Genomic DNA, 27,752 nt, shown 5'->3' on the forward strand with positions numbered 1-27,752 from the left:
TGGATGCTGGGGTGAGGACAGGATTTTTTTCAACTATGATTCTACCAGTCTGTTCCCCGCCTCCCCACCCCCCTCACCCCCTCAGTTCAACAGCCTGTTGACAGCATTCCTGGATCCTGCCTGAAGGGCGCTGTAAGACTTATGAGGCATGGTCACTCAGTCGAGGTGCCAGAGGCACTATACGCTGCTGGAAAGAGAAATGGTTCTTTAGGTGAGGGTGAGGCGCAGGGTAGAAAATAGAAAGAGGAAATTTGTGGGAAAGAATTCCTTTTATTTCTGAGCAGTTGTCAAGTAGCTGTTCTTCCGGGATCTTTTTTCTCTGCCATATATCTGATGCCTCTGTATCAGACGCTCTAAATACCGCAGGAATTGCTGGTTGAGAAGACCGGTCAGGGAATTAGAGGAGCCTTAAACTGTCACTAAACATTTTCATGCATGGCACAACAACATCAAATACCGAGGCCGAGGAAAGCAAACGGGTGAGAACACTAAAGATCAACATCTTTGCTTTGGTATTTTCATGGTAACATTTTTTTAAAAAAAACCTGGTGAAAAAAAGAGACAACCGGAAGGAATGTTTAATATTTGCTGGAGCTATTCGTGCTGGTTCTAAACCTATAGTGTGACTATCAGAAGCCAGGTCGAGACAGCAACAGGCCAGGCATTTTACCTTGATCTCACATTCTTATTCTTGACCGTTTTTCCTCCCAAGTCGAAAAATGAGGAGTGTAATCGGGGCACTTGCCAGTCAATGAACCTGTTGGAAAATAATTTTGGAGGAAGGGACCCAAGGCCCTGAAGGGAAGCAGAGTACATGCTTCACTGTCGTGTGTGCGGTTCATCTCAGTGGTCCCACTGGTAGAAAGTACTCGGTTACTATAGCAACAGCAGTCCTGCTTCATATGGAAAGATTAGCTCTTGCTGTGCTACAGAGAGAATTTGGGGGGGAAAGTCAGGCTAATCCCTGGGTGCCCAGCTACAGAAAGGTTGGACCTAGCCTGAGGGATGCTGTCACTGCTGCAGTAGAATTGGCCTGCTGCAGACAGTGGTATTTAAGATGAAGAATGGAATTCACAATAAGTGTCAGCTCCTCTGGAGTGGAATATGGGATGAGGTTCCCAGAGTCCTTTTGAAGCCTGTCCCACTTCAGCTGCAGAATGACAGCTGGAGGTTGTGAGTGGAATAGCAATATCTTTAAATAATTTTGAAACAATTATCATTGCTTAAAGCAGGGGAAAAAGCTTCCTATTATTAAAATGGTTAAGCAAAATACTGCTGCGGAGTGTCATAAAATGGTAACTACAATACCTGGAAGGCAAACCCTGGCTAACAAAAGCGCTCTTGATTTACCATAAATTCCTGTCAGACATCTGCATTTGGCATTGATCCTTGATTTAAACGTCAAGTGACACATTTACAGTAAGCTAATTTAAATGACCTCCATATCATAAAATACACCACTTATTTCCCTAGTTACCTGTTTTTTGAGTCATATTTATTCCTACAGGCGTTTAGATAATCACAACGGTGGAACGAACCATGAAGTCACGTACCACTTGTTTGTTTTTCTTCATGGAGAAAGATCTAATTCTGCAATTGAATGAAGAACGTTGTATTTTATCATAGGAGACACTTATGATGCTGATCCTTAAGTTAACTTTTAGCTCTACTTATTTAAGTCTTGCTTGCAGTGTCTGAACTAGATATTTGAATGGAATTAACACTACAGGTGATTGTGGAGGTTCCTACTTTTGCATTTTCTATCTTCCTTGGTTATAATTTTTTTGACCACCGTATCCCTCTGTGAAGAAGTATCAATAGATCAGTCTTTCCAAACAACACTATAGATTGCTTTGTGCCCTTCTCTCCTCCAGGTTATTTTTGATCATTTTGGAGTTGTGGACCACTGTGGCACAGCAAAATGGTTCTCTGATCCACTTTAATTGTTTTTACAAACTGACTGACTTTAATTGGTTTATTAACATATTGGTAAGGGCTCTAATAAGAGTCTTGGGGCTGCCGTTCATCGATTCATTCTAGTTTATGTAAAGCCAAAGAGTGAGATTAGTCTGGTTTATGCCTGTTAGCTTGTGCTGCCTGTTATGCTTTCAGTTAAGCACATCAGTGTTTCCTATATTCAGGATAGGGTGAAAAATGTAACCTATGATGTGATAATTGTCACTGGACTTTTATTGTAAGTTGGAAACTCATTTTTTGTTTGTATTCTGTCTGTTTGGAATTGCAACCATCAACCACCTGAACCAGGCAGATATGGATATGTTCACAGTTCAAGAAGTGCAAGTTTATTATCACGGGGTGAGGGGAAGCCTTCAGCCCCATCAGTGACACCCTATCACTACAGTCCCAGAGAAGTGCAGTCACTTGGGTTTGCAGACAGCCAGGGCCTCAATTCTGCAGCTCCAGAGAGAGAGAGAGGGAGCACAAGCCCTGGAGCCGTTAATGTGGCACAGGCTCTACCCACCCTCTCTGGTAACAATAATAATACTATAAACTAATTTATATTATTCTTGCATTTGATACAGTGCCTTATCACGTTTTCAAGACGTCTAAAGCGCTTCACAGAATATATTGTAAAGTGAATTGACTGTATATTTTATACAGTCCCAAGGGTCCACTGTAGCTGCCTTCCACACTGCCATTCAGTTGTCAGAGTATCTTACAATATGTTGTGGTGTGTGGGGAATGGAGCCGTGGAATGTGTGACAGTAGAATTCTCCAGAATATTTAGTGTATTTTAACTTGAGACTACTACTAATAATAAGAAAACAATTATTTTCAATTAGTTTATAGACTTTTAAGGTCTTAACAATACAAATTTACATTTATATTCACCTTTTATGTTGGGAGAACGTCCCAAGATCCTTAACAATCCTGCTGGGCTCCTGAGCTGAAGGTGGGAATGAAGGGAGGGGGGAAGGGAAAAACTACCTGCTTATTATTGAACACTCAGTAGAACCAGGAAGAATCTTGTTTAATACTGCAAGTGTTTTGGCATCCTAAGGCCAAGCTTTTAACGGAATATTCTGAATGTAAGCGTTGGACATTTTGATGGGAAAATGGCAGAATGTGCGAGTTGAATAAAAAAATTACACCTTTTCACACTGTGAGTCTAACATAGTTATCTATAATTTTAATTTGGAGCCTTCACATTGCTGTCCTCTGAGTGCAATTACAAACCTCTTATTCCATACCACTGTGGATAATGCAGGGAATGTCTTGACAGATGCACTCTAGATGCCATCCAAATCCCAGTTATATAAGAGCCATTGAGTATATTTAGATTTTCCCCCAAAAATGCAGCTGCTCTAACTTAAAGGAATTTAGATTTGTGTACTCTGAAATTATTCTCATGTTGGTAAAGCTGGTAAGCTCACTTTCACATTGGTTATGTAGCAAAATATAGACCCAATTCACTTTACAGTATATTCTGTCAAGCGCTTTGAGGCGTCTCAAAGACGTGAACTGGATCCTCTGAAGGATAGGGAGCCAGTGGAGTTGGATGAGAATGGGGGAGATGGGGTCACAGAGTTTGGTGCGGGAGAGGACACGGGCTGCAGAGTTCAGGATTATCTGCAGCCTGTGGAGGGAGGAGTTGGGAAGGCCGACAAGCAGGGTGTTTGCATAGTCGAGCCTGGAGATGATGAAGGCATGAACAAGAGTTTCAGCGGCCTGAGGGGTGAGGTAGTGGCGGAGTCGGGTGATGTTACGGAGGTGAGGGAAAGCAGAACGGGTCATGGCTTGAATGTGGGGGAGAAAAGACAGTTGAGGGTCAAACAAGACACCTAGGTTCCTGACTGGCTGGTGAGTTGAAGTGTGCAACCATGGAGGTTGATGCTGCCAGAGCTTGAGGTGCTGAGGCGCTGGCGTGAGTCAATCAGGAGAGGCTCAGTCTTGTTCACATTCAACTGTAGGAAATTTGCCCTCATCCAGGATTTGATGTCCGACAGGCAGTCTGTCAGGACAGCAGTGGTCCTGGAGTTGAGGGTGGAGGCAGAAACATAGAGTTGGGTGTCATCTGCATACGTGTGGAAGTTGAACCCATGTCTGCGGATGATGTCACCAAGGGGGAGCATGTAGATATTAAAGAGGACAGGGCCAAGGACAGAGCCCTGGGGGGCGCCAGGCGTGACTGTGCGGGGGCTGGAGGAGAAAATGTTAGACGCAATGAAGTGGAGACAATGGGAGAGATAGGATTCGATCCAGGCAAGGGCAGATCCATGAAGATTGAGTAAAGCGGAGATGCGGTGTATGAGAATGTAGTGGTCAACAGTGTCGAAGGTGGCAGAGAGGTCGAGGAGGACAAGGAGGCAGAGGGAGCCCTAATCACAGAAGTTCAGGATGTCATTAGTGACTTTGACCAGGGCTGTTTCCGTGCTGTGGGCATGACGACATGACGACTCGTTCCAGGACCTTGGAGAGGAATGGGAGGTTAGATATGGGGCGGTAGCTGGAGAGGAAGGATGGATCCAGGGAAGGTTTTTTTCAGGATGGGGGTGATGACGGCTGTTTTTAGGGGGGTGGGAACTGAACCGGTGGACAGGGAGAAGTTGATGACATTGGATAGGAGGGTGGCCAGAAGGTGGAGCTGGGAGACGAGGAGAGAGGTCGGGATGGGATCGAGGGATCAGGTGGTGGTTTGACTTTGCGGACAGTCGTGGTGAGGGAGGAGGGAGAAATAGGATCGAAGGAGTATAGGGGGGGGATGGGCGAGGTATGGGAAGGTGGACGGAGGAGACGGTTAGTGGTGGAAAAGAGAAGCTGGGGGTTTGCCTCCAAGATAACCTTGGAGTAGAAGGAGGATTTGGCGGAGGCAAGAACGCAGCAGTAGATCTTGGTGTGGTGAAGCCAAATCTGCCAATGGTCCATTAGTTTGGATTTGGTCCAGGTGCGTTCAGCAGCTCGCATTTGTGCCTTGAGGGAACGGAGATGGCTGGTGTACCAGGGGGATTTACAGAAGTTTGAGGCAGTTCGGGAGGTGAGGGGGGCAAGGGAGTCCAGAATGTAGGAGAGGGAGTTATGAAGAAAGGAAAGTGAGGAGGGGAGATCGGTCAGTGAGGGCCAGAGGTGAGGGAGTGCAGATAATTCCATAGCAGTGGAGAGGGAGAGGGGAGGAAATTTTTTTCCATGGATGGTATGTAATAGTGGAGGGTTGGGAAGGAGGAAGGGGTACTGAGATGTTGAGGGAGATGAACAACAATTTGCCCTTCACACCGGGCAGAGTCTCGGAGGGCTTAAAATTACCCAGAGCACTTCCCAGAGGATGAGCCATGTTTAGCATTAAAATACATTTTTTTTTAACTGAATTCACTTGCGGTGAAAGCGTGTCAAAAATTCAACAGTTAAATTCCAGCAATAATAATGAATCTGCTTCACGTTTTTTTAGTGATTTCATATAGTCAACTCATGACCAGTATTGTGTGATTTTATAAACGTGTGCTGCATTTGTCACAGAATTTTTCTTATGTCAGTGATGATTGTTGAGATTGGCTTGCATATGAATTTACAACGTGGAACAGGGATGTAAGGAAAATTACACTACATGAATTACATATCAGCAAAACTAATCTATACTAAGGGAACAGGCCTTGCTTATCAGATATAGCAACAGCTATAGTGCATAACAGACTCAAAACAACTCATAATCTGATACTTCTCAACTAATTATAAGTCTAAAGCACCTGAGTCATAAAAATCAATGTTACATGGTTAAATAAAACAACAAAATGACACTTATATAGCGCCTTTCACGTCGGGAGGATGACCTGGTCGGTCATGTTACTATTTTGAAGTTGAGTTTTTTTTTATTATTTTGCCCTAATCCTGGAAGTTTAAAGAAATGCACAACATATTTCAATCTTATGATTTGGTGTAGTGAAATTGATGACTAGTGGATCATGTAAAACTACAGAGGCAATCACTACCAAGACCAATTTGGATGACTGCAATGTGCAAGACCATGCATAAACAATGTTTAATTTGCAGTGTGAACGAGGCAGAGATTAATTCTGGATGCACCTGGTTTTCATTGATCTGCAAAGAACATTACGAACCAAGCAACAGAGGATTAACTCTCAAATTTGCTCTACTGTAGAAATGGGTTTGTTTAGTCTTAACAAGTCTTGTTTAGTCTGATTCCATTCAATTACATGGGAATCAAACAACTTTAATATCATGGGATCTTTAACATTCACCTGAACAGACAGACAGGACCTTGTTTTTTACCGTCTCATCTGAAGGACCACACATCTGACAATGAAAACACTCCCAACACTGCACTGGATTCTTAACCTAGGCCATGTGAGTTTAAGCCCCAACATGCGGCTTGAATCCACAACCTTCTGACTCAAAGGAGAGAGTGCTATCAACTGAGCCAGGCTGACACACACATTGGGGCCTGGAGTGTACATTCCATTTTTAAACATGGATATTTCCTTGTGTAGGTGGCATAGATATGTGGAACTCTGAGTCTAGTTTGGAGACTCGTAAACATGGTAATTGGTTTCCTCATGAATTCATTGGACATACTCTCTACATTTTAAGTACAGAGGTTAAAATAAGTCATCATTCTTTTGTTGACATTATGATCAGGGAAAGAGAATACTGGCTAATTTCTAATAGAAGTAGAGATATTAAGGGATGATGGAGATGGGAAATGTGACCCTGATCTAATAAATCTAATCGTAGAATAGTTTGACATATTGAATAGCCTACTCCTTTTCTTATGTTCCTAAGTGCCCCCAAAGTAACAGGATTTAGAAGGAAATCATAATATTACTTCAGACCTATGGGGACGTAGATATTTGCTTTGTGGTTGACTCATTAGATTATAGTACAAAAATAAATTATACTTTATATCAAATGCAAGGATTATTATTAGGATGGTTACTGTTGACAAGGAGGTATCTTTTGTTTGCAAAAATACAGCACTAAACTATTGAGATGGTGAGAAATTACGAGACATAATAGGTTATGAACTTCTTTTGAGTTGGGTGTAGAGGAAACGGCTGCACAAGAAAAAGGCCATGACTGGGTGAACTTCCTTTGGATAGAAAATTGTTAATGTATAGGGTTGGATCTAGAAGGTGCATTTTCTCTCATAGGAGATTGTGTTAATGTTTCAACCCCTTATCTTTCCATATCCCTTCCATTTTTCAAAGGCACTTGCCATCTGGAACTTACCCTACAACCTGAGTAACACATTTTAGTAACACATTTGCAATTTTGCTTAGCTCAGGGCAGCTATTTATGATGGAGAGAGGCACTGGTTGACGTCCTTCTGCATTTTCCCAACATTTGTGTTGTTGGTTGTAAAAATAAATTCTAAACTTTGTGTAGTCTTCATTGCATAATTGCAAGGCATTCTATATATGTTATGTTGATGGAATAAAGCAATGTTGCCCTTCAGAACAGATTTTTGTTTCCCTTCAACATAACTCAATAAACAACCCCATCTTGATTTCCTGTTACTATTTTCTTTTAGGCTATAAACTGTCCCGTTTCATTAATACTCAATGCCCAAGCTGTAACTATCTCACTGGCAGATGGAAAGGCTAGACCTGTCTCAGAAATTTGCAGGACAGTCATCTTGAGTAGCACTGATACATTCACAAAATGTTGTCTTATTAATTTGATGTGACACCCTGTTTTCACCTGTACAATCTTACCTTCTCCTCAGCTTGGTAAGAGGAGAGTTCAGCTGGAAGTGACAAAATCAGTCTCCTTTGGTAATTTGATGCATTGGTATGCATGAAAGATTGTGTGATTACTTCTGATCTCAGTACCGATGAGAATCATTAGATTCAGAGTGCATATTGAAAGAGACAAGGAACCATCTAAGGTGAAGATATTCAACTGGAAGAGGGCAAATTTCAGTGAGTTAAAAAGGGACCTAGCCAAGGTGGACTGGAAAGAAAGATTGGCAGGTAAAACAACTAAAGAGCAGTGGGAAGTCTTCCAAGGATGAGATAGCTCAGGGACAGAATAAATACATTCCCACAAAAGGGAAAAGTAGGGCTTTCAAACCTCCCTGGATAACGAAGGTAATTGTATCTAGAATGAAGCAGAAAAAGGAGGTGTATGATAAATGTCAAACCCAAGATACAGAAGATAACCAAATAGAATATAGGAAGTGCAGAAGAGGTTTGAAAAAGGAAGTAAGAGGGGCTAAGATTATACGAAAAAAGGTTAGCAGGTAACATTAAAGGCAATTCTAAAATATTTTACAAACATATCAAGAAAAAAAGGCTAGTCAAAGGTAAGGTGGGGCCAATTAAGGACCAAGGAGGAAATCTTATTGTGGAGGCAGAGGGCATGGCTGATGTGCTGAATGAGTACTTTGCATATGTCTTCACAAAAGAAGTGGATGCACCAAATGCCACAGTATCAGAGGAGAGGGTAGAGGAAATGGATAGGGTAAGTATAAACAGAGAGGAAGCACTGAAAAGGTTGACTGCGCTGAAGGTAGATAAGTTGCCCGGTCCGGACGGGATGCAGCCAAGGTTACTATGGGAGGCAAGGGTATAAATAGCGGAGGCTTTGGCTACAATTTTTCAATCTTTGTTGGACACAGGAGTGGTGCCAGAGGACTGGAGAGTGACCAATGTGACTCCCCTGTACAAAAAGGGACAGAAGGACAAACCTGGGAACTACAGGCCAGTCAGCCTAACATCAGTAGTGGGGAAATTCCTGGAGACTATAATCCAGGACAGAATAAATCTTCACTTAACAGAATATGGGTTAATTAGGGACAGCCAACATGGATTTGTTAAAGGCAAATCTTGTCTAACAAATCTAATAGAATTTTTCGATGAGGTAACGGAGAGGGTGGATAAAGGTAGTGCAGTTGATATAGTTTATATGGACTTTCAAAGGGCATTTGACAAAGTGCCACATGAAAGACTTGTAAGAAAGATAGAAGCCCATGGTATAAAAGAGACAATGGCAGCATGGATCCAGAACTGGCTGGGAGACAGAAAGCAGAGAGTTGTGGTGAACAGCTGCTTTTCTGACTGGAGGGAAGTGTACAGTGGCGTCCCCAGGGATCGGTATTAGGACCACTGCTCTTCTTAATATACATAAATAATCTGGACTTGGTTATAGCAAGTACCATTTCCAAGTTTGCAGACAACACAAAGTTAGGTAGTGTGGTAAACAGTGAGAAGGATAGTAGGCAATTGCAGGAAGACATAGACAGAATGGTAAAATGGGCAGACACATGGCAGATGAATTTCAATGTGGAGAAATGCGAGGTAATGCATTTTGGTAGAAAGAATGAGGGGAGGCAATATAGGCTGGTAATACAATCTTAAAGGGGGTAAAAGAACAGAGAGACCTGGGGGTGCAGGTAAATGAATCCTTGAAGTTGGCAGGACAGGTAGATAAAGTGGTAAAAAGGGCATATGGGATACTAGGCTTTATAAATAGGGGCATAGAGTACAAGAGTCAGGAGGTTATTATTAACCTATATAAAACACTGGTTAGGCCTCAGTTAGAATACTGCGCGCAGTTCTGGGCACCACACTATAGGAAGGATGTTAAGGCAATGGAAAGGCTGCAGAGGAGATTTACAAGAATGGTACCAGGAATGAGGGACCTTGATTATGAGGACAGGCGAGAGAGGCTGGGATTATTCTCATTGGAGCAGAGAAGGTTACGAGGAGACCTAAAAGAGGTCTTCAAAATCATGAGAGGATTTGACAGGTTAGAAAGGGAAAAACTGTTTCCACTGGTGGATGTGTCAGTGACTTGAGGTCACAGATTCAATATAGTCTCTAAAAGAAGCAGAGGGGAGATTAGAAGATATTTTTTCACACAGTGAGTTGTTCGAATCTGGAACACATTGACTGAAAAGGTGGTCGAGGCCGATTCAATAAATACTTTTAAAAACCCGTGGACGGGCATTTGAGGAGGATGGGTTTGCAAGGGTTATGGGGAAAGGGCTGGGGAGTGGGACTGACATTAATTGCTTTATTCAAAGAGCCGGCACAAACTCAATGGGCCGAATGGCCTCTTTTTGTGCTGTATGATTCTATGAGTGAAAACAGTCATGTATATGAATCTTCTGCCCTTTCCCATACGGGAAATATTTATGTTCCTATTTATGTATTAACTGGAGTTTAAAGCCAATGTGAAGTCATTTGTAGGTGAAGTTTGAGGGAAATCCAACGAAAGATGAAGGTCGGATTAAGACCCAACTTTTACACTGTCTAGCTTCTTGATTGGCTGCAATTGGAAGATAACAATTCTGGCACGTGAGAGCAAGAAGCTTTATTGCTGCCAAATAAATCCAGCCAGAATGGCAAAAGTTTGGCTGGTCACCATTTGCAGATGCACATGTGCATGTCCTGGTCACTGAATACAGAGTAAGCTCCCCCCCACCCCGAGAGTCTGGTTATTGATGAGGGCTACCAATTTCCAGATGTTTGTGGCCAAGTATCCATTACATTGCAAAGTGCTTACTTTTCACCCTGATTTATCCATAGCTCATGCCAGGAGTTCAATAATAGAGATTTGAGCATTTAGTTCTGTAAAAAATAGATTAATAAAGAGATTGTGTTCGCGGCATAACACTTAATAAACTTCAGACCTGAAACACTTGATGGATACGTTTTGCTGAAAGCAGTAAAACTTAAATTGGAGAAATAATATCATGCCACATCCTATTATCTCATTGAGTTAAAATCTCATTTGACACTGAATGTAGAACCTCTCTTCAGTGTTGCCAAAGCCTCACTTCTAGCATCTATTAGTTTTAGGATTATTTTGTCAAAGGATACTGTGCAGTATCTGTGACTTAATATTGATATCAATGATATTATAATCCAAGGTGTTTTAACATGGCTATGACTTCTGTAGGTAACTATGAAAATCAAATGTTGTGCAGGCTTGAAAGTGATGTAGATTAGAGGTCCTTGACTTGCATTTTTTAATAGATGAAGATAGTATCATAACAAGCCTGATAGACCAGTGGAAATTCCACTTTGTCGTGTTTGTTACAGTAGAATAATAATAATCCTTACATTTGCGGTAGCTCCTTTCACATGGGGGATGTCTCAAAGTGCTTCATAGGATTTTCCTGTAATTGACAAGTGCTGTGCAAAACGGAATCCAACAGAATAACATGAGTACTTCACACCAAGTGGCAAATACAGTGCAATCCTAATGTAATGTGCTTCTTCATTGTGCAGATTCAGTTCTAACGTGTTTGCATCATGGATTGTATTTACTGCACGTGTACGCAGCCAGCTGACTAAATTAGATGATTTAATAAACTTTGCATTGGACTTGTAGGTTATGGAGATCATGCAAGAAGTGACACCCATGTAACTCAGAAGTAGGTCAGTTTTTTTTAAAGAGCTGGCACTAACCCTTGTACAGGGAAAGAGTTGGTTGGCTGTGTGTGCAGTGAAAACGACTATAGTGTTGTTTTATAGTGGATTTTATGGAGCCCATCTGCTGTGTTACAATAAGTCTTCTCTATGTGGAATAAGATACCCAGGGAGGAGATAGTTTGTGTCACTAAATTCAAGGGCTTTTGACAGTTATTTAGCAAATAAATCAATTTAGGATTTTGAGAGACAGAGTAACATAGGATTTTTTTACGTTGGAACAAGATGGATCTCAATGATCGTTTCTGGTTCTGTACGTCCCCATTCACTGCCTATATAGATTGACACATCATTTCTCTGTCATGTGCTACAAAATGTTCACCAGATTCAGCACATTTCACTCCAGCCACCCAGGTCAACATCCAGCGCTTCACAGAACACACTGTAAAGTGAATTGACCGTATATTTGTGGGCGAAACGCGGCAGCCAGTTGCATACAGCAGTGTCCCACAAACAGTGTGGATTGAAAATGACCAATTTTTTATAACTTGCAAAAAATGTAAGCAGAACTAGTGTTTCGAAGATAGAAGCATAGAAATCTACAGTATAGAAGGAAGCCATTCGACCCATTGAGTCTACAGTAGACTGTTTTTTCCCAAAAGTAATGGTTATTCGGAATAGGCTCCCAACAAAAGCTGTCGATCCTCATTCATCAACACCTTTTAAAAAAAACGCTAGCTAAAGAAAATAGTGATAGATTCAGACTGAGATGTACATGTACTCTCCAGGTGGTTAGTGAATAGGTACTCCCTAAATCCAGAAGATAGTGAAGCAAAACAGAATATTCATCTATCCCCAACTATCTCCACCCTTCAACCGTAAAAATAGTCTTATTAACTGTTTATTATGAGGCCATTTGGTGCTGACTGCCTTATCCTTGAAGGCCACCTGAATTGGGTAACACTTTCTGACTGTACGATAATAATAATTAATAATAATATTTGTATTTGGAATTGAGCCTTATCACATTATTGGGAAGTCACAAAGTACTTCACAAAATATATTGTAAAGTGAATTGACTTTGTATTTTGTGGGCGAAACAGTACAAAACAGTAAAATAGTCAGATATCCACTTACTTACAATCAAGTAATAATAATAATAATAATCCTTGCATTTGATATAGCGCTTTTCACGTCAGGAGGACGACCCAAAGCGCTTCACAGAATATACTGTAAAGTGAGTTGACTGTATATTTGTAGGCGAACGCAGCAGCCAATTGCGCACAGCAATGTCCCACAAACAGTCATAGATTGAAAATGACCAATTTAATTATTGTTTTTGTTTTTTGGAGGGATTATTATTAGGTGTGTGGACTAAGGAAACTTGCCCAAGGTTTCGCCCTGCCTGGAATTGAACTCAGGTCTCCCGCTTGCAAAGCGAGTGCTCTAACCACTGAGCTACAGGACTCCACAAAATTACATCTAGGATTTTTTTTCAATATGAAAACTTACAGAAGACCTGTTGTTGGATTCTGGCTGATGATATTTAGGCAACCTTAACCATAAGTCAGGTTTACATCTAGCAGGCAAAAAAATCCCCATAGTGCTCTTTAGCTCTCTTAAGTGCCTGTGGTTTATGCTACCAATTTGATGTGGTCTAATGTTTACGACTTATATGGATGTTTTTGGAAGTTATAAAACTCTTTCTCAGAGTTGATCCCAAACAAGCACTTTGTGGTCTGTGAACAAGATGTGCTGATCTCTCACTGTCAACAACAACAACAAAATTACATTTGTATGGCTCCTTTCACGTCGTGAGGATGTCCCAAGGCACTGGACAAACAGTGTTTCAGACCTGAGCTGGGGGTCGGGAAGGGTGGAAGGCAGTGGAGAAGGAGGGTGATCAAAGGCACGGTCGAAGAGGAGGGTCTTGAGATGGGTCTTGAAGGAGGCAAGAGAGGGGGCGAAGCGGAGGGACTGTGGGATGGAGTTTCAAAGAGTGGGGTCAGAGTGGCTGAAGGTCTGCCACTGATGGGGTGGGAGAGGTGGGGGATATGAAGCAGGCCGGAGCCCGCTAGGGCAAAGGTAGCGAGCAGTTTGGTAGAAGATTAGGAGGTCGCAGAGGTAGGGAAGAGAAAGGCCATGGAGGGCTTCAAAGGTAAGGATCAGGATCTTGGACTGTATCCTCTGTGTGATGGGAAGCCAGTGGAGGCGGGCGAAGATTGGGGTGGTGCGGGAGAAGACATGGGCTGCAGAGTTCTGGATGATCTGCAGCCAATGGAGGGAAAGTTGGGGAGGCCGACAAGCAGGAAGTCTGGATGTTATGAATGCTTATACGAGGGTCTTGGCGGCCTGTGATGTGAGACAGGCAACAGGCAGTCAATCTGGCCAGGAAACTCAGCTAAATGAATACCTTCCATTGTAATAGAGCATTTTACTGACTGGTGGTATTTGAGAGGTGAGAGCTTCCAAACAAATCTACATTTATGACAAAGTGGTTCTTCCAGGTCAGTTTTCAAACCCAATCAGTGTCACTTCATATAGTTTCTGATAACTCCGGAAGGACACTAATCATGTTAATGTGATTGCTTACCATAAAAGAACAATTTAACTTACTCTGTTTCATTCTCCTGGCTGGGGGAAGGTACGTAGGGTCTCGTGGAGCTGAGCTGGATCTCTGTGGAATGTTGCGATCAAGTTTAACCCTTTGTGGCAGTCTCAGTTGCCCATTTACTGAGCTGAGCAGGTCTTCAGGTCTCCAAGGCAGTGCTGATGACAGACTAGCCTACCTGGCTCATTAGCAGATAATGGAGGGGAAGACTTTGGGGGATTCTTCACACATGGCTTCTGTTATCCTTGCAAGCCAAAGCCCTAATAGGTATGTTGGAGCTAGCTGGATAAGCAGCAAGAATGTTTTTAGACAGTGCTCTTGATGGAAAACTCTTTAGTTGGCTGAACTCCAGCAGCACTGCAACCCACATTCAGAGGTGGGTGTGCATTCCATTCCAGGTGCAAAAAAAATTCAATTTGTATTTGTCTCAGACATATTTCCATCTCAGACTGGTTTGGATATTCTTAAGCATGGAGATGTGTTTTCCCCATGTGTCAGATAAGCTGCCCTCAAAAACCTTAGGGTGAAGTCATTGTTGTGAATAAGTCTTGAATTCCTATTCTTGTGTTATTTTTGTGTTTTGCAGAAGATTCATCTGTGGAGTGTTTCAATGGAAATGAGGCCTTGGTGCTTAATTCTAACGTTGCAGAGGAGAGTCATTGTGGGGAGATGTATGAGAGCATGGCAGACATTAATGGTAATGGTACAGCGAATGCAGACCACTCTGCTAGCCAGGATGAGCAACCAATAAATCTGAGTGACAGTCCTCTGTCACTCCACGTGACACCAGACTACGGTACCGATAATAGCAGTAATGGAAGAAGGAGCCGCATCAAATACACAGTTACCGAGATTAAGATGGAGCGAGATTCAAGAGAATTGGGAAGCAAGGTAAGAAACTGTAAAATGCCAACATGATATTTTTCAAGAGTGTAAATTAAAAGTGGGCAAGGCTTAAATTAACCGTTTCACTGTGAAAGTGGGGGCAATAATAGCCATACATGTCAATCAAGGAGTGTAACCATGAAGAAAGCCCTATGAGAACAAGAATTACACTCCATAGTCCTGGTGAGGGATAAATGGTGGATGGGAGGTCAGGTTGTGCCGGGGTGAGGTGGGAGTGAGAAATACAACACAGCACCACAGGACAAATCTGGTATTTTTCCAGAGAGAGTTATAAATTTTGATCGTACAGTGCAATATGATGTACGATCAAATAATCAAAAGCAGTCAAACTGCTGTTTCTGCATCTGATGAAAATATGAACAAATATGGGGAAGTTAACTCAGTGAGGAGAGCCTACTCCTCCTGTCCAGATTGAATCAACAAAAGAAAACTATTCAGGAAGATTTCAAAGTAACAAAACAGGTTTATATAGACCTCAAAAATTGTAACTATTATGACCACGATTCTTTGGCCAAAATGCATCCAATATAAAATGGGCTCTGAGTTTTGTAAAACGTATTGGAATCGAGGTGAGTTACAGACAAGGTATCTGTGCTGAATTTTTCAATTTAGGTTTCTCAGCACATCTCTTCGTCAAATATTTACCCCCATCAATATTGCCTGTGTCACTATTCAGCGAGCAGCAGATTTAGCTTTGCAGAATTAACTGCCGTTGGTCACTGGAGAAAGAGTTAAAAATAACTTGGTGTGTAAATTCATTCAAGTGACTTGGACGTGAGAAGGAATAACTAATGACTGTGACATGTTTTTTGTGTCCATGTTAGATCCATGCTAAGCTTCAAAACCATGTGAAAGAGGCATTATTTTTCCTTAAACAGATGTATTTTGTGAGAGTACTATCATAAATTCTGTACAGTAGAAATATAACATAGAAATATTATCCTGATCCCCACATAAAGTACATACAGCCCAGAATTCAGCGTGCAAAAAGCAATTTCATGAATTTAAATGTTTAAAGCTTATAATTTCTTGTTCAGATTTAATGTTATTCTCCGAGATTGATCATCCAGTGAAAATCTACCCATTTGGCAAGCAGGTGAATACTAATCCCCAGTGCAGTCCTACTTGCTGCGAATGCTGGTTAATTGTTAAAGTGGCCACAGTATGATACCAAGTACATTCTAACACCTGTGTTACATGATTGTGCTGCTTTGATAGTGGAATAGGTGACCTCCAAGGTGATTAAAGCCCTCTGACTTTACCTTGTGCTTTAATCAGTTCTCTGTCCCCTTTCCCAGCTGTAGATCACCACAGCTGCGCACAGTTGCCATATTGAGGCTTGCCAATTGTTTACAGCGAACCATAATCCCCAGTAGAGCCTTACATTCTTAGCACACAATTTAAATTTCAAAGTGCTTCTATTCGAGACTGTCTAACTAATGGCTCCAGTTTCTGATCAAGCCATTTTGAGCTTGGAATAGGGAAGCTGGAGCTTATTAAAGCACTCGGCTATCACCTGATTAAAGCACTCCACTATTACCTGGTGCTCTAATTATCTCTCTCCGCTGGGTCCAACATTAAAATCAGCACAATTATATACAGTAGCTATGATTGAAACATGCCATTTGTTCTAAAGTTCCACTCTTTGAATAGGTTTCCTCTGTGAAGAAAATATATTGAATTACTTATCCTGCAGCGCCTTGAATAAACCTTATCCATTGTTGAATTTTTATCAGAAAACCTATAAATGCAATGTCTGTTTCATTGAGTTTAATTTGATCCAATTTGCTCACAAGAAATTAAATGGAATTTTGCACCATCACAGAAGTCTGCAATATACCAAGTGTAAACTAGAGAAAACCATTTGCAAACAATTGTATTATGCGCCATGTCTCAAGTTGATTACGTAGTTTACACATGGATTCCTGTAGGTCAGTGGTTAGTGGACTCGCCTTGTAAGCGAGAGAACTAGGTTTGATTCCCAGCAGGGCAAAACATTAGGCAAGTTTACTTACTCCATATGCCTCTGTTTACCTATCAGTAAGTAGGAACCCGGTTGTTAGTTGATTGGTGGATCGCATTTCCAGGGGTAATAATTCCTTAAAAAAAATTAGTCACTCAATCCATGACTTTTTATGGGACACTGCTGTACGCAATTGGCTGCTGCGTTTTGCCACAAAATATACGGTCAATTCACCTTACAGTGTATTCTGTGAAGCACTTTGAGAAGTCTCGAAGATGTGGTAAGGTGCTACATCAAATTCAAGGATTATTATTATAACACGGATGTATTTAGATATGATTTATGCTTGGTGCATAAAATGAGAATACAAGATTATTTCTTATACTTAGCTATCATAAATGAAAGCTAAAGACTTTTTTGATATATGAACAAATATATTGTGGTCACTGAGTTATTAACAATCAGTGTACAATTAAATCTCTTGGTATATCAAAGAAAAGGGAATCCTTTATGTTACCGATTGTGTTTGATGTTATTTTGTGATGATATTTTGCATCAATGTAAAATGAAAATACAATTTTATTAAAGCAATGAGCCAGTAGAACAAAAGGACATAGGTTTAGAGTTGTAAAGAGCAATTTCAGGACAGATACCACAAGACTGTTCTTTAAGCAGAGGGTTATTAACAACTGGCACAGGTTACCAGCAAAGGTGGTAGAGGCCACTAGGACTCATTGAAAAAGCAGCTTGATGCAGTGATAGGGGCGTATGGAAAGGTGGGTGTTCTGGAGGGATGAGATTGAATGGGCTGAAGGGCCTTCTTCATCTAGACCGATCTTGTGAACCCCTACAGTTTGGGAGGAGGGAGAGAAGCAGAATGATAGAATGTTTACAGTAGAGAAGGAATCTGGCTTATTGTGTAGGTACTGGTCACTGATCTTTCCCCGATACCTCTTTTCTTCCTGTACTGTTCTTATTAATTTGTCTTTTAAATGCTGTTAGGGACTTGGCTTTGACAAATCATTCATAACTTTGAAAACCTTTATTAGATCTTGAACCTTATCCACCTCAGTCAAAACAGTCCCAACTTTTCAAGTCTCTCCACATACCTTTTCATCTCTCTTGTCATCTTGAGATATAAGCTTTCAATGCTGTTATGTTCTTTCTATCATGTGATCATCTATTAGAGCTGTCAGCTTGGCTCAGTTGATCAGAAGGTTGTGGGCTGAAGCCCCACATCGGGACATTGAACTCTTAGTCATTGACACTCCAATGCAATCCTGGGGGAGTGCTGCCTTGTTGGAGGTGCTGTCCGTGGACTGAGTTGTTAAACCAAGGTCCTGCCTGCCTGTTCAGGTGGACGTTAAAGATCTCATGGCAATGCTCAAAAAAAGGAAGAACTTTGTCCTGGCCAAAAATCCCCTATTCACTTCCTGGCTGTTTATGGGACATTACTGTAAGCAAATTTGATGTAACATTCGCCTACAAAATGCTCAGTCATTTCACTTTATAATAAATCCTATCAAGCACTTTGAGTTGACCCCCTGATGTGGGATACCTCAAAGCACTTTATATGATTTATTAAAAACGCTTTATCAAATGCGAGGATTATTATTATTTTAAGCTATGGTGCTCTGCAACTGGGCAAAATATTGCAACTCTGCCCTGTGTACAATATCTTGTATATACTGTATTCATATTGCATCAATGATCTTGTATTCAATAACTGATATATAAAATATTATTTTTTTTAGAGATTGTATTATTTCCATTCCCACCTTTAATTGCATCTGTACTCCTTGGTCCCACTGCTTTCTCCATTCAATTAATAATCTAGCCATTTAAAGTATATCCTACTTCCTTTATCCAAAAAACACAAGTGTAGGTAGGTAAAATAATAATCTAGCCATTTAAAGTATATCTCCTACTTCCTTTATCCAAAAAACACAAGTGTAGGTAGGTAAAAGTCAAGAGATAGTGACCCCAAATGAACATTGGGAGGGAGGGAGGTACAGCTGGAAATGCACCAGATAAAAACACACAACATACTAGGGAATGAGGGAATGATAAGCTTCCCAACTCTCATCCAGCTGGGGCCACTCTATCCCACCGAAAGTTCGATTGTGATGTTTTCATACTGAACCATTAATAATATCAACACCAACTTGCATTTATATAGTGCCACTTATGCAGGTAATGTCCCAGATGTATTAAGCTTAATGTACTTTATATAAAACAGCATGATCATTGTGTGATTTTAAAATTAGTCTCTTTACAAATGAACAATAATGAAGGCCCAGCCCCCTTCCATTGAGTCCCTACACATTACACCTCAGCAGGTGACCTCTTCTCAACCTCTGCTGTTGCAGATCAGTGCTGAGGCTGGTCAGCTCTATAGTGTATTTCTTATTCCACAGATGATTGTTAGGGTGAATTTCAGCCGTACGTCTTGAGTTATTTCTTCAATTCCTGATGTCATTCAGTGGCATCATTTGTATAATAAGGAAGACCAATATAAATTTACAGTAACATTCACAGGCACAGTCAATTAAAAACTTGAAGTCAAATTTGGAAAAGCCAATTATGATCCAAAAGTCAGAAGAACCTTCAAGTCTGTCTCGCATCTTTTCCAAGTGTACCGATAAAGCATATCTGGAGGAAAAGTTAACCTTCTCAAATATTGCAGGTGTGATATGCTGTTTTTAATTAAAGTCACACGATGCAAAACTATTGTTATCAAAGGGCCTGTCACATACCATATGCACATCAGAAAAAAGTGTGATAAAACATATGATTAAAGTAATTAGCATTCATTGTTTCAAAATACTTTGTACTTATTTTTCCATTGGGCCTCGTCCTATTCTGTGGTGTTCATCTACAAAATGTAATTGTATCTCTAAGATAGCAACTGATGCACAATTCTTTTATACGAGAAAAGACTGGATAAGTAAGTGCTCTTCAGTCTTGAAAAGAGATATCTCAGAGTGTTCCCTATTGGGGTACTATATGAAGGTGCTGGTCTATCATCCGAGTATCCTGCAACATTGCAGACCTTCCTGTCCCAGTAGACCAACCAATGAGACTAATGAAGAGGGTTGACTTGATTCTGATATTCCGTTGCTTAGTAGCTCATCTTGGAGCCAGTTCAGACCCCAACCCCTATCCACCCAAAGAAGATAGTCTTCAAAATGTCTTCAACACAAAAATTACGTGAAGAAGGGCGTGGAAGGAAGGAGCCTGGTCTTGCTATATTTGTCAGTACAATCTCTACCGCTCTCCACTTATGAAGCAAAAAGGTTTTGTGATTTTAGTGAAATGGATGTGCACCTATTCAGATACTCATTTTATTGAGGCTTCCTAGGATATGTAGTGATTGTAGTAGGGTATATCAACTGGGTCATAGACCAAGAACCCAGAGAGGAAAGATCTTGATGTCACTGCCAGTTAAGTCACAATGCAGGCGAACTGCCAACTTGTGTTGTCTGTGCTGTAAGTATAAAGGGCTAAGACAGAAGCCGAGCTATGAAAAAAGATAGATAAAATGATAAATGAAAAGGAATTTTGAACGCATGATGTGCTCTTATAAATAATTTCTTGAATTAATTTATAATTCAAATAGTCTTATTTCTGTTGTGTTAGGTTAAGATACTCAGCAGGGAACACTGAGGGGACTATTTTTTAAGTGCATTAAAAATTAAGTGTTCTTTATTTAGCCTTCTATAATTTCACATACCTCATTGTTTTGTCTAATATTACACTCATAGGGAGATGAAAATAATATGCTAGGTCTGATGCTTGACGGGATGAATTAATCCAAGGTTTGTAAGTATAAAGAGTGGTGTCTCGCTTGTGATGTTCTCAAGCCAGATTCAGTGCGGTAATTGGGGATTCCAATTGCGAATTTGAGATATTGGCAAAACGGCTAATTACGGTTTCCGAAGTGTGAGGAAAAGCCGGAGAGCAAAGTGGAGAAGAAAATTAACCAAGGCATTCCAATTAACTTTAAAATAAACTATTGATTGCTACTCAATGATCCTTGCTTGCAAGTTTGCAGCAGTGGATTTCGAGTGAGGTCAGGCTTAGTTGTGATGTTTCCCCTTGCCTTCCACTCCTCCCTCCCTCCCCTGTGATGATCCTGTGAAGCACTTGGGGATGTCCTGACGTGAAAGGCGCTATTTTCCAAATATAATTATTATTATTAATGGCAACACTCACTGACTTCCAGCAGGGGTCACTGGACAGCAATCAGCAGCAGAGAAAACCCCGGCTGATTTTTCTCTCCTTTAGTCACAAAATCATGGAGTTCAGAGGATGAAGGTCTTTTGACCCATTGAACCTCATTCCCAACTGTCCGTCCTTCATTACAGCAGTTGAGTTGTTTTTTAAATGAGTTAAACTTTTTGGTCTCAACTACCCTTCCTGGTAACCCAATCTACTGCTTAATTATTCTCTGAGTAAAGAAATACTTCCTGGTGTTTTTCCTGAAATTGCCCTTGGCAACCAAAACCTTGTGCCCTCTTGTTCTGTTGTTTCAAAAGTCACCAAAACTATTGTTCCGAATTTACTTTCTCAGTCCCATTTAGAATCTTATATATGTCTATAATAATAATCTGTGATATCTCTTTTCAGGATCGAAGATCCCTAGCTTGTCTATTCATTGCTCATAGCTCATTCCTCTACCTCTAGGGATAATCCTTGTTGCTCTCCTCTACACTTATCTATGACTTGAGCAGCCTATCCTTAGATGACCAGGTGATACTGAGGCTTTTATTGTTGCCTATCATCAGATCAGCTAATCCAACAGTACAATTCACATTTATATAGCACCTTTCGTGTTGGGAGGATATCCCAAAGTGCTTTGCACAGCTGTCTGGTCTGGGCATCTGAGGGGAACTAAGGAAGGTTGGGGGATGGGGACATAACAGGAGAGGAATCAGGGTTCTTACTGGTCTGTACACCTCACTGCACAGCATACAGTAGTTACTCATTGTTATTGTGTGTAGATGTGTTTTACATTTGATATAAGTCTTTCTCATTGGGAAGCACTTCACAAGATTTACTCTAATGTGTAGGGCCAATTTGCATACAGCGTTGCCCCACAAACCAGGAAGTGAATGATCAATTTTAGCTGGAGAATTATTTGTCAGGAAACCGGGAGAAATTTTCTCTTTCTGAAAAGTGCCATTGGGACGTCCTCCCGACATGAAAGGCGCTATACAAATGTAATCTTGTTGTTGCTGCCATGGGCTCTTAACCTACCACCACAAATGAACACGGTTTAATGTCTCATGCAAAGCACACCACTTCTGACAGTACTGCAATGTAGAGTTAACCTAGACAGTGAATTGACTCTACATTGCAGTGTCCCAACATGGTTTTCACTGAATTATAAAGTATTTGGGCAAACTTGCTCTGGCACAATGATTTATACTCTATTTTGCATTTGGATCAGAATTACCAAAGTAATAGCCCAGCGCACCACATAATAGTTTACTTTGTTGGAGTTTATTCTGACAACATTGTGAATTTAAAGTTTGTGGAGTCCTGTAGCGCAGTGGTTAGAGCACTCACTTTGCAAGCGGGATTCAATTCCCGGCAGGGTGAAACCTTGGGCAAGTTTTCTTACTCCACACGCCTGATAATAATCCCTCAAAAAAAATCGTAAATTGATCATTTCAATCCACGACTGTTTGTGGAACACTGCTGCGCGCGATTGGCTGCCACATTTCGCTCACAAATATAGTCATTTCACTTTACAGCATATTCTGTGAAGCGCTTTGAGATGTCTAGAATACGTGAAAACCGCTATATCAAATGCAAGGATTATTATTATTATTAAGGATTTGTTTCTCTTTTTTGCATCATCCTATTTTACATCCAGTACATTTTGTAGCAGTTATATATCAGTAGTGACATGCATCTATCAAAACTACACAAAGGTCTTTTCAGGTCTAACAGGACAGATCAAAATTTGCAACAATATAAAGCATATTGCAGACTCACTGATAATAAATAGAGCTTATGACCAAAAAGAATGATAATACTGCTGGATAGTACTCCCATGGACACTTCCCCTTCGGCCTTGCTCAGTGTCCCTTTAAAGTGCTTCAAGATATTACTCTAAGTGTAGGGCTTTGTATAAATGCAAATTGTTGCTATAGACAGAAGCCTATCTTGTAATCTTTAATCTCTTAAGAAATCAATGGGGAATTTTAATTGATTTTCAAAAATGGGTTTATGGAAGTACACTAATTAATTAACTTTTTGTCTGCCTGTGGGTGTACACATATTCCCTTCTGTAAGATCACCTATTCTACACATCTTAGTATGATGTCTTATTGAAGAAATCCATTAAAAATATTCCAACATTGTCATTTTTCTGCCAAGTTATTTAGAATATTATAATTGTATTAGTTTTACATATAACAGCACAGAAATAAGTTCATAAAATGAATAATAATAATCCTTGCATTTGTTATAGCACCTTATCATATCATCAAAAAGCTTTAAAATGCTTCACAGGATCTACTGTAGTGACTGTATTCATAGGCGAATTGCATATAGCAATAGCTTATATCAAGTAAAATAGCATTTAGCTTACATCAAGTAATGTGCCACATGGAGTATACAGTGCAGAATAGGCTGCCAGGTTTTTATAGAAATTGTTCTTTCCACACAACTGGACTTTTTGTGAGCCAAACAGGTTGTGATTTTTTTAAAAATGGCCTTGCTCCTTTGTTTCTCAAGAGTTTGTTAAATTGGCTCCTTTTTTTTGTCAAGAATCAAATTTTTAAAAAACTGTTTCTGGCATTTACATATGTTTATTTGAAATTGTTAAGTATTTATTTTATTTTATTCAGTGTGCGAATCAATGGCACTTGCATTTATAGAGTGACTTTCATGTCGGATGAATGTTTCAAATTGCTTCACAGAGGCAGTGGAGAGTGAGCAAGGGAAATTAGTACGAAGAGAATTGGTAAACTAACCTTGAGGTGACAAGGACACTATAATGTGAATGTCGCAAAATGCTTCAAAGCAAATTCCTGTCAAGTGTAATGACTATATTTGCAGGCAAATATAGCAGTAAATTGTGCACACTAAAGGCCCACAAATGGCTATGAATTGACTAACTTTTCTGGAGCATTGTTGCCTAGAGCATTGGGAGAAACTCCCTTTGATTTTCAAATAGTGTCATAGAATCTTTAACATCCACCTGAACAAGCAAATGGGACCTCAGAGTTGTCTCGTCCAAAAGGCAGCACTTTGGATAAGGCATCAAAAATCTGATCCCTGTCTCAGTGTTGGAAGATAGAGATTTTGGTCAAGCACCATATGCAGAGTATGAAGGGGAGCTAGGGATAATGAACAATGCCAAAGTGACATACTGGCTCAGTTAGCTGGAATGAGCAGCCAGGGAGATTGATGAGTCAAAGCTGGAGGCAAGAAAGCTCTAGCGAGAGACGAACAAGGTAGCATCAATTTTGCTGATGTTTAGGTAAAGAAACTTGAGTGTCATCCAGGATGTGACTGACAGGCAGTCAGTCAAACAACAATAGGCCTGGAAGCGGAAAGACAGGGCTGGGTATCATAATACTATTATTAATTGTTGCATTTGATATAGCACCTTACCACGTTGCTGAGACGTCTCAAAACGCTTTACAAAATTTTCAGTAAAATGTAGTACTGTATTGTATCATCTTAGCCTATGTGATTCCAACAACAACAAATTTACATTTGTATAGCGTTTTCACATCGGGAGGACATGCCAGGGCGTTGGATAATCAGTGTTTCAGACCCGAGCTGATGAAGCAGAGTGGGTCATGGCACAGATGTGGGGTAGAAAGTACAGTTGAGGGTCGAGCAAGATGCCAAGGTTCTGGACTGGCTTAGTAAGGTGGAGTGTACAACCATGGATGGTGATGCTGTCAGCGCCTGAGGTGTGGAGGCACTGACGGGAGCCAATCAGGAGGAGCCTCGGTCTTGTTGACATACAATTGAAGAAAGTTAGCTTTCATCCAGGACTTGATGTCTGACAGCCATTCTGTCAGGACAACAGTGGTCCTGTAGTCAAGGGTGGAGGCAGAGAGGTACAGTTGGGTGTCATCCTGTAGTGGAGTCCTGTAGCTCAGTGGTTAGAGCACTTACTTTGCAAGCGAGAGACCTGGGTTTGATTCCCGGCAGGGTGAAACCTTGGGCAAATTTCCTTACTCCACACGCCTAATAATAATCCCTCAAAAAAAAAACTGGTCATTTCAGTCCACAACTGTTTATGGGACACTGCTGTGCGCAATTGGCTGCCACATTTCGCCCAAAGATATACAGTCAGTTCACTTTACAGTCTATTTGTGAAGCGCTTTGAGACGTCTAGAAGACGTGAAAAGCGCAATATCAAATGAAAGGATTATTATTATTATTATCCACATACATGTGGAAGTTGACCCTATGTTGCGGATGATGCCACCAAGAGGGAGCATATACATATTGAAGATGAGGGGACCAAGGGCAGAGGCCTGAGGAAGGTGGTGTAGGGGCTAGAGGAGAAGCCGTTTGTGGAGATGAAATGGAGATGGTATGAGAGGTACGATCTGAACCATTCAAGGACAGAACCGTGAAGGTTGAGGTGAGAGGAGAGGCGGTGGATGAGGATAAAGTGGTCAACTCTATCGAACTCGAACTCTATCCCATCCCACAACCTTTTGACTTAAAGTGGAGAGTGCTGCTACCACTGAGCCAGACTGACACACAAATCATTATTCCCGGATCGCCAATCGGCGAACCGGATTCCTACTTACTCGTAGGTAAACAGAGGCATTTGGAGTAAGGAAACTTGCCAAAGGTTAATCATGAATTGTTTATAAGGGTCTCTCACCTCAAACCTATAGATAGTTTTGTAACCAATTTGGGAAGATGGTCACTCATCTCACATAAATGAGGAATATTTACCACCACAGTGCATACTTCTGAATTAAAACAGGAAGATTTCAATGTTTATAAACCCTACATAAATCATTATTTTACTCAAAGGGTTGACACCACAAACAGAACCTTTCATTGTTGAAGTTCCCCCCCCTAAACTACCAATGACTGAAACATTATTGCTGGTCTCTTCCAATATGAATTATTTAATAGTTGTTTTCTGGCTAACTTTGAGTTCTGAATACCCAGAGTCTGGTAAGCCGTTGTTTCCATACAGCCTGACCGCTCGCTCCCGGTCCCCGCGTGCGCACTATGGCTGCCGCTTTGACCCGAGCCCCCTCACCCCCTCCCTCCCGCCCCCCTCCTCTCTCCCCCCAAACCCTTCCCCCTCTGCATCTCTCCCGCTCTCTCCTCCTCTCTCTCCGTCCCTCTCGTCTTCTATCCCCACTTGACCCTCCCACAACCTCCCTCTGCTCCAGCCTGGGAATCCTCCGCCGGGCTCACCGCGGCACTCGGCGTTGGCTGTCCAGCAGCAGCCACACCGACTGCCCCATTCCCCACCACTCTCGCCAGCCACCCCGGACACAGACCCGGGGAGTCAACCTCTCCTCCCTCATCCCCATTCCCCCCACCCCTGCCTCACAACCTGGACCCCCTCCCCTCCCACACACCCTTCTGTCAACCGCTCCCTCCACATCGGACTGCAAAATGTCCGCTCCCTCTGCAACAAGGCCCTGGTCATCAACGATCTCATCCTTGATGAGAACGTTGATATCATGGCCTTAACAGAAACCTGGCTCACCCCAGGCGACACCTTCCCCCTCACGGAGGCCACGCCACCCGGCTACACCTCCCACCACATCCCCCGCCCCAACCGCCGTGGCGGTGGTGTTGCCCTTATCTCAAGGACACCACTTGCCCTATCCCCCTACTCCACTGGCTCTTTCCCCTCCTTTGAGCACCTCACCCTCTCCCACCCCTCATTCCTCTCCCTTAAAATCCTCCTCCTCTACCGGCCCCCTAAAACCTCTCCCACCTTCATCTCTGACATTTCAACACTCCTCACATCTCTTTGCCTCTGCTCCGATCGCCTCATCATCCTGGGCGACTTTAACCTACACTTCACCCCTCCTGCTCCATCTCCACAGACTTCTCTTCCCTGCTCTCCTCACTCAACCTCTCCTACACATAAACTCCCCCACTCACAGTCACGGCCACCCACTCGATTTGGTGATCACCCGGGGCCTCAGTGTCTCGGATGTCACTATTACCGACAAGGCCATCTCCGACCACCACTTCATCTCCTTCACCACCTCCACCCCCCTCCCCACCTCCACCAGACCCACCACCATCTTCTACCGCCCTTGGAAGAAGTTACCCCCACAATCCCTAACCGATGCCTTGGAGTCCTCTGAACTCCTCTCCCTCTGGCCTTCAACCCTCACCGACCCCTCTTCTCCTCTCTCCCTCCTCCACAATACCCTCTCCTCCACACTCGATACTCTTGCCCCCATCACTTCCCGCACTGTCTCCTACTCCCGCTCCTCCCCCTGGTACACCACCCACCTCCGCTCACTGAAAAGCCAGGTGCGGGCTGCTGAACGCACCTGTGTCAAATCTGGCCTAACGGTCCACCGACAAATCTGGCTGGACCTCCTCAAAATTTACCGCTCCACTCTAGCCTCGGCCAAGTCGTCCTTCTACTCCAGGATAATCCTGGAGGCGAAGAACAACCCCAGGCTACTGTTTTCCACCACAACCCGACTCCTCCGTCCCCCCCGCCACCCCGCGCAGGTCATCTCCTCCAACCTTCACTGCGAGGAGATGCTGGATTTCCTTGAATCCAAGATCAAGGGAATCCGCTCCGCGGTCACTTCCCCTCCAACTTCCACCCACCACCCACCCCTTCCCTCCCACACTCCGACTCCTACCCATCCTCCCCTACACACCTTCGTACCCGTTTCCCCACCCTCTGTCACTGAACTCATCCTATCCCTAAAACCAACCA

The 27,752-nt window shown here is 42.0% G+C and overlaps 1 protein-coding gene across 4 annotated transcripts in view; it reads left to right on the forward strand.

Annotated features, from left to right (window-relative positions):
* LOC103175159 (nucleolar protein 4) overlaps positions 1 to 27,752 on the forward strand; it is a 153,737-nt gene that overhangs the window by 85,375 nt on the left and 40,610 nt on the right. For all 4 annotated transcript variants that reach the window (XM_007887970.2, XM_007887971.2, XM_007887973.2 and 1 more), the window contains one exon: positions 14,546 to 14,850. In XM_007887970.2, the coding sequence (XP_007886161.1) occupies positions 14,546 to 14,850 (305 nt within the window). The remainder of the gene's footprint in view (positions 1 to 14,545; positions 14,851 to 27,752) is intronic.

Source organism: Callorhinchus milii, unplaced genomic scaffold (assembly GCF_018977255.1).
Source record: "Callorhinchus milii isolate IMCB2004 unplaced genomic scaffold, IMCB_Cmil_1.0 Scaffold2, whole genome shotgun sequence".
Taxonomy (NCBI): Eukaryota; Metazoa; Chordata; class Chondrichthyes; order Chimaeriformes; family Callorhinchidae; genus Callorhinchus; species Callorhinchus milii.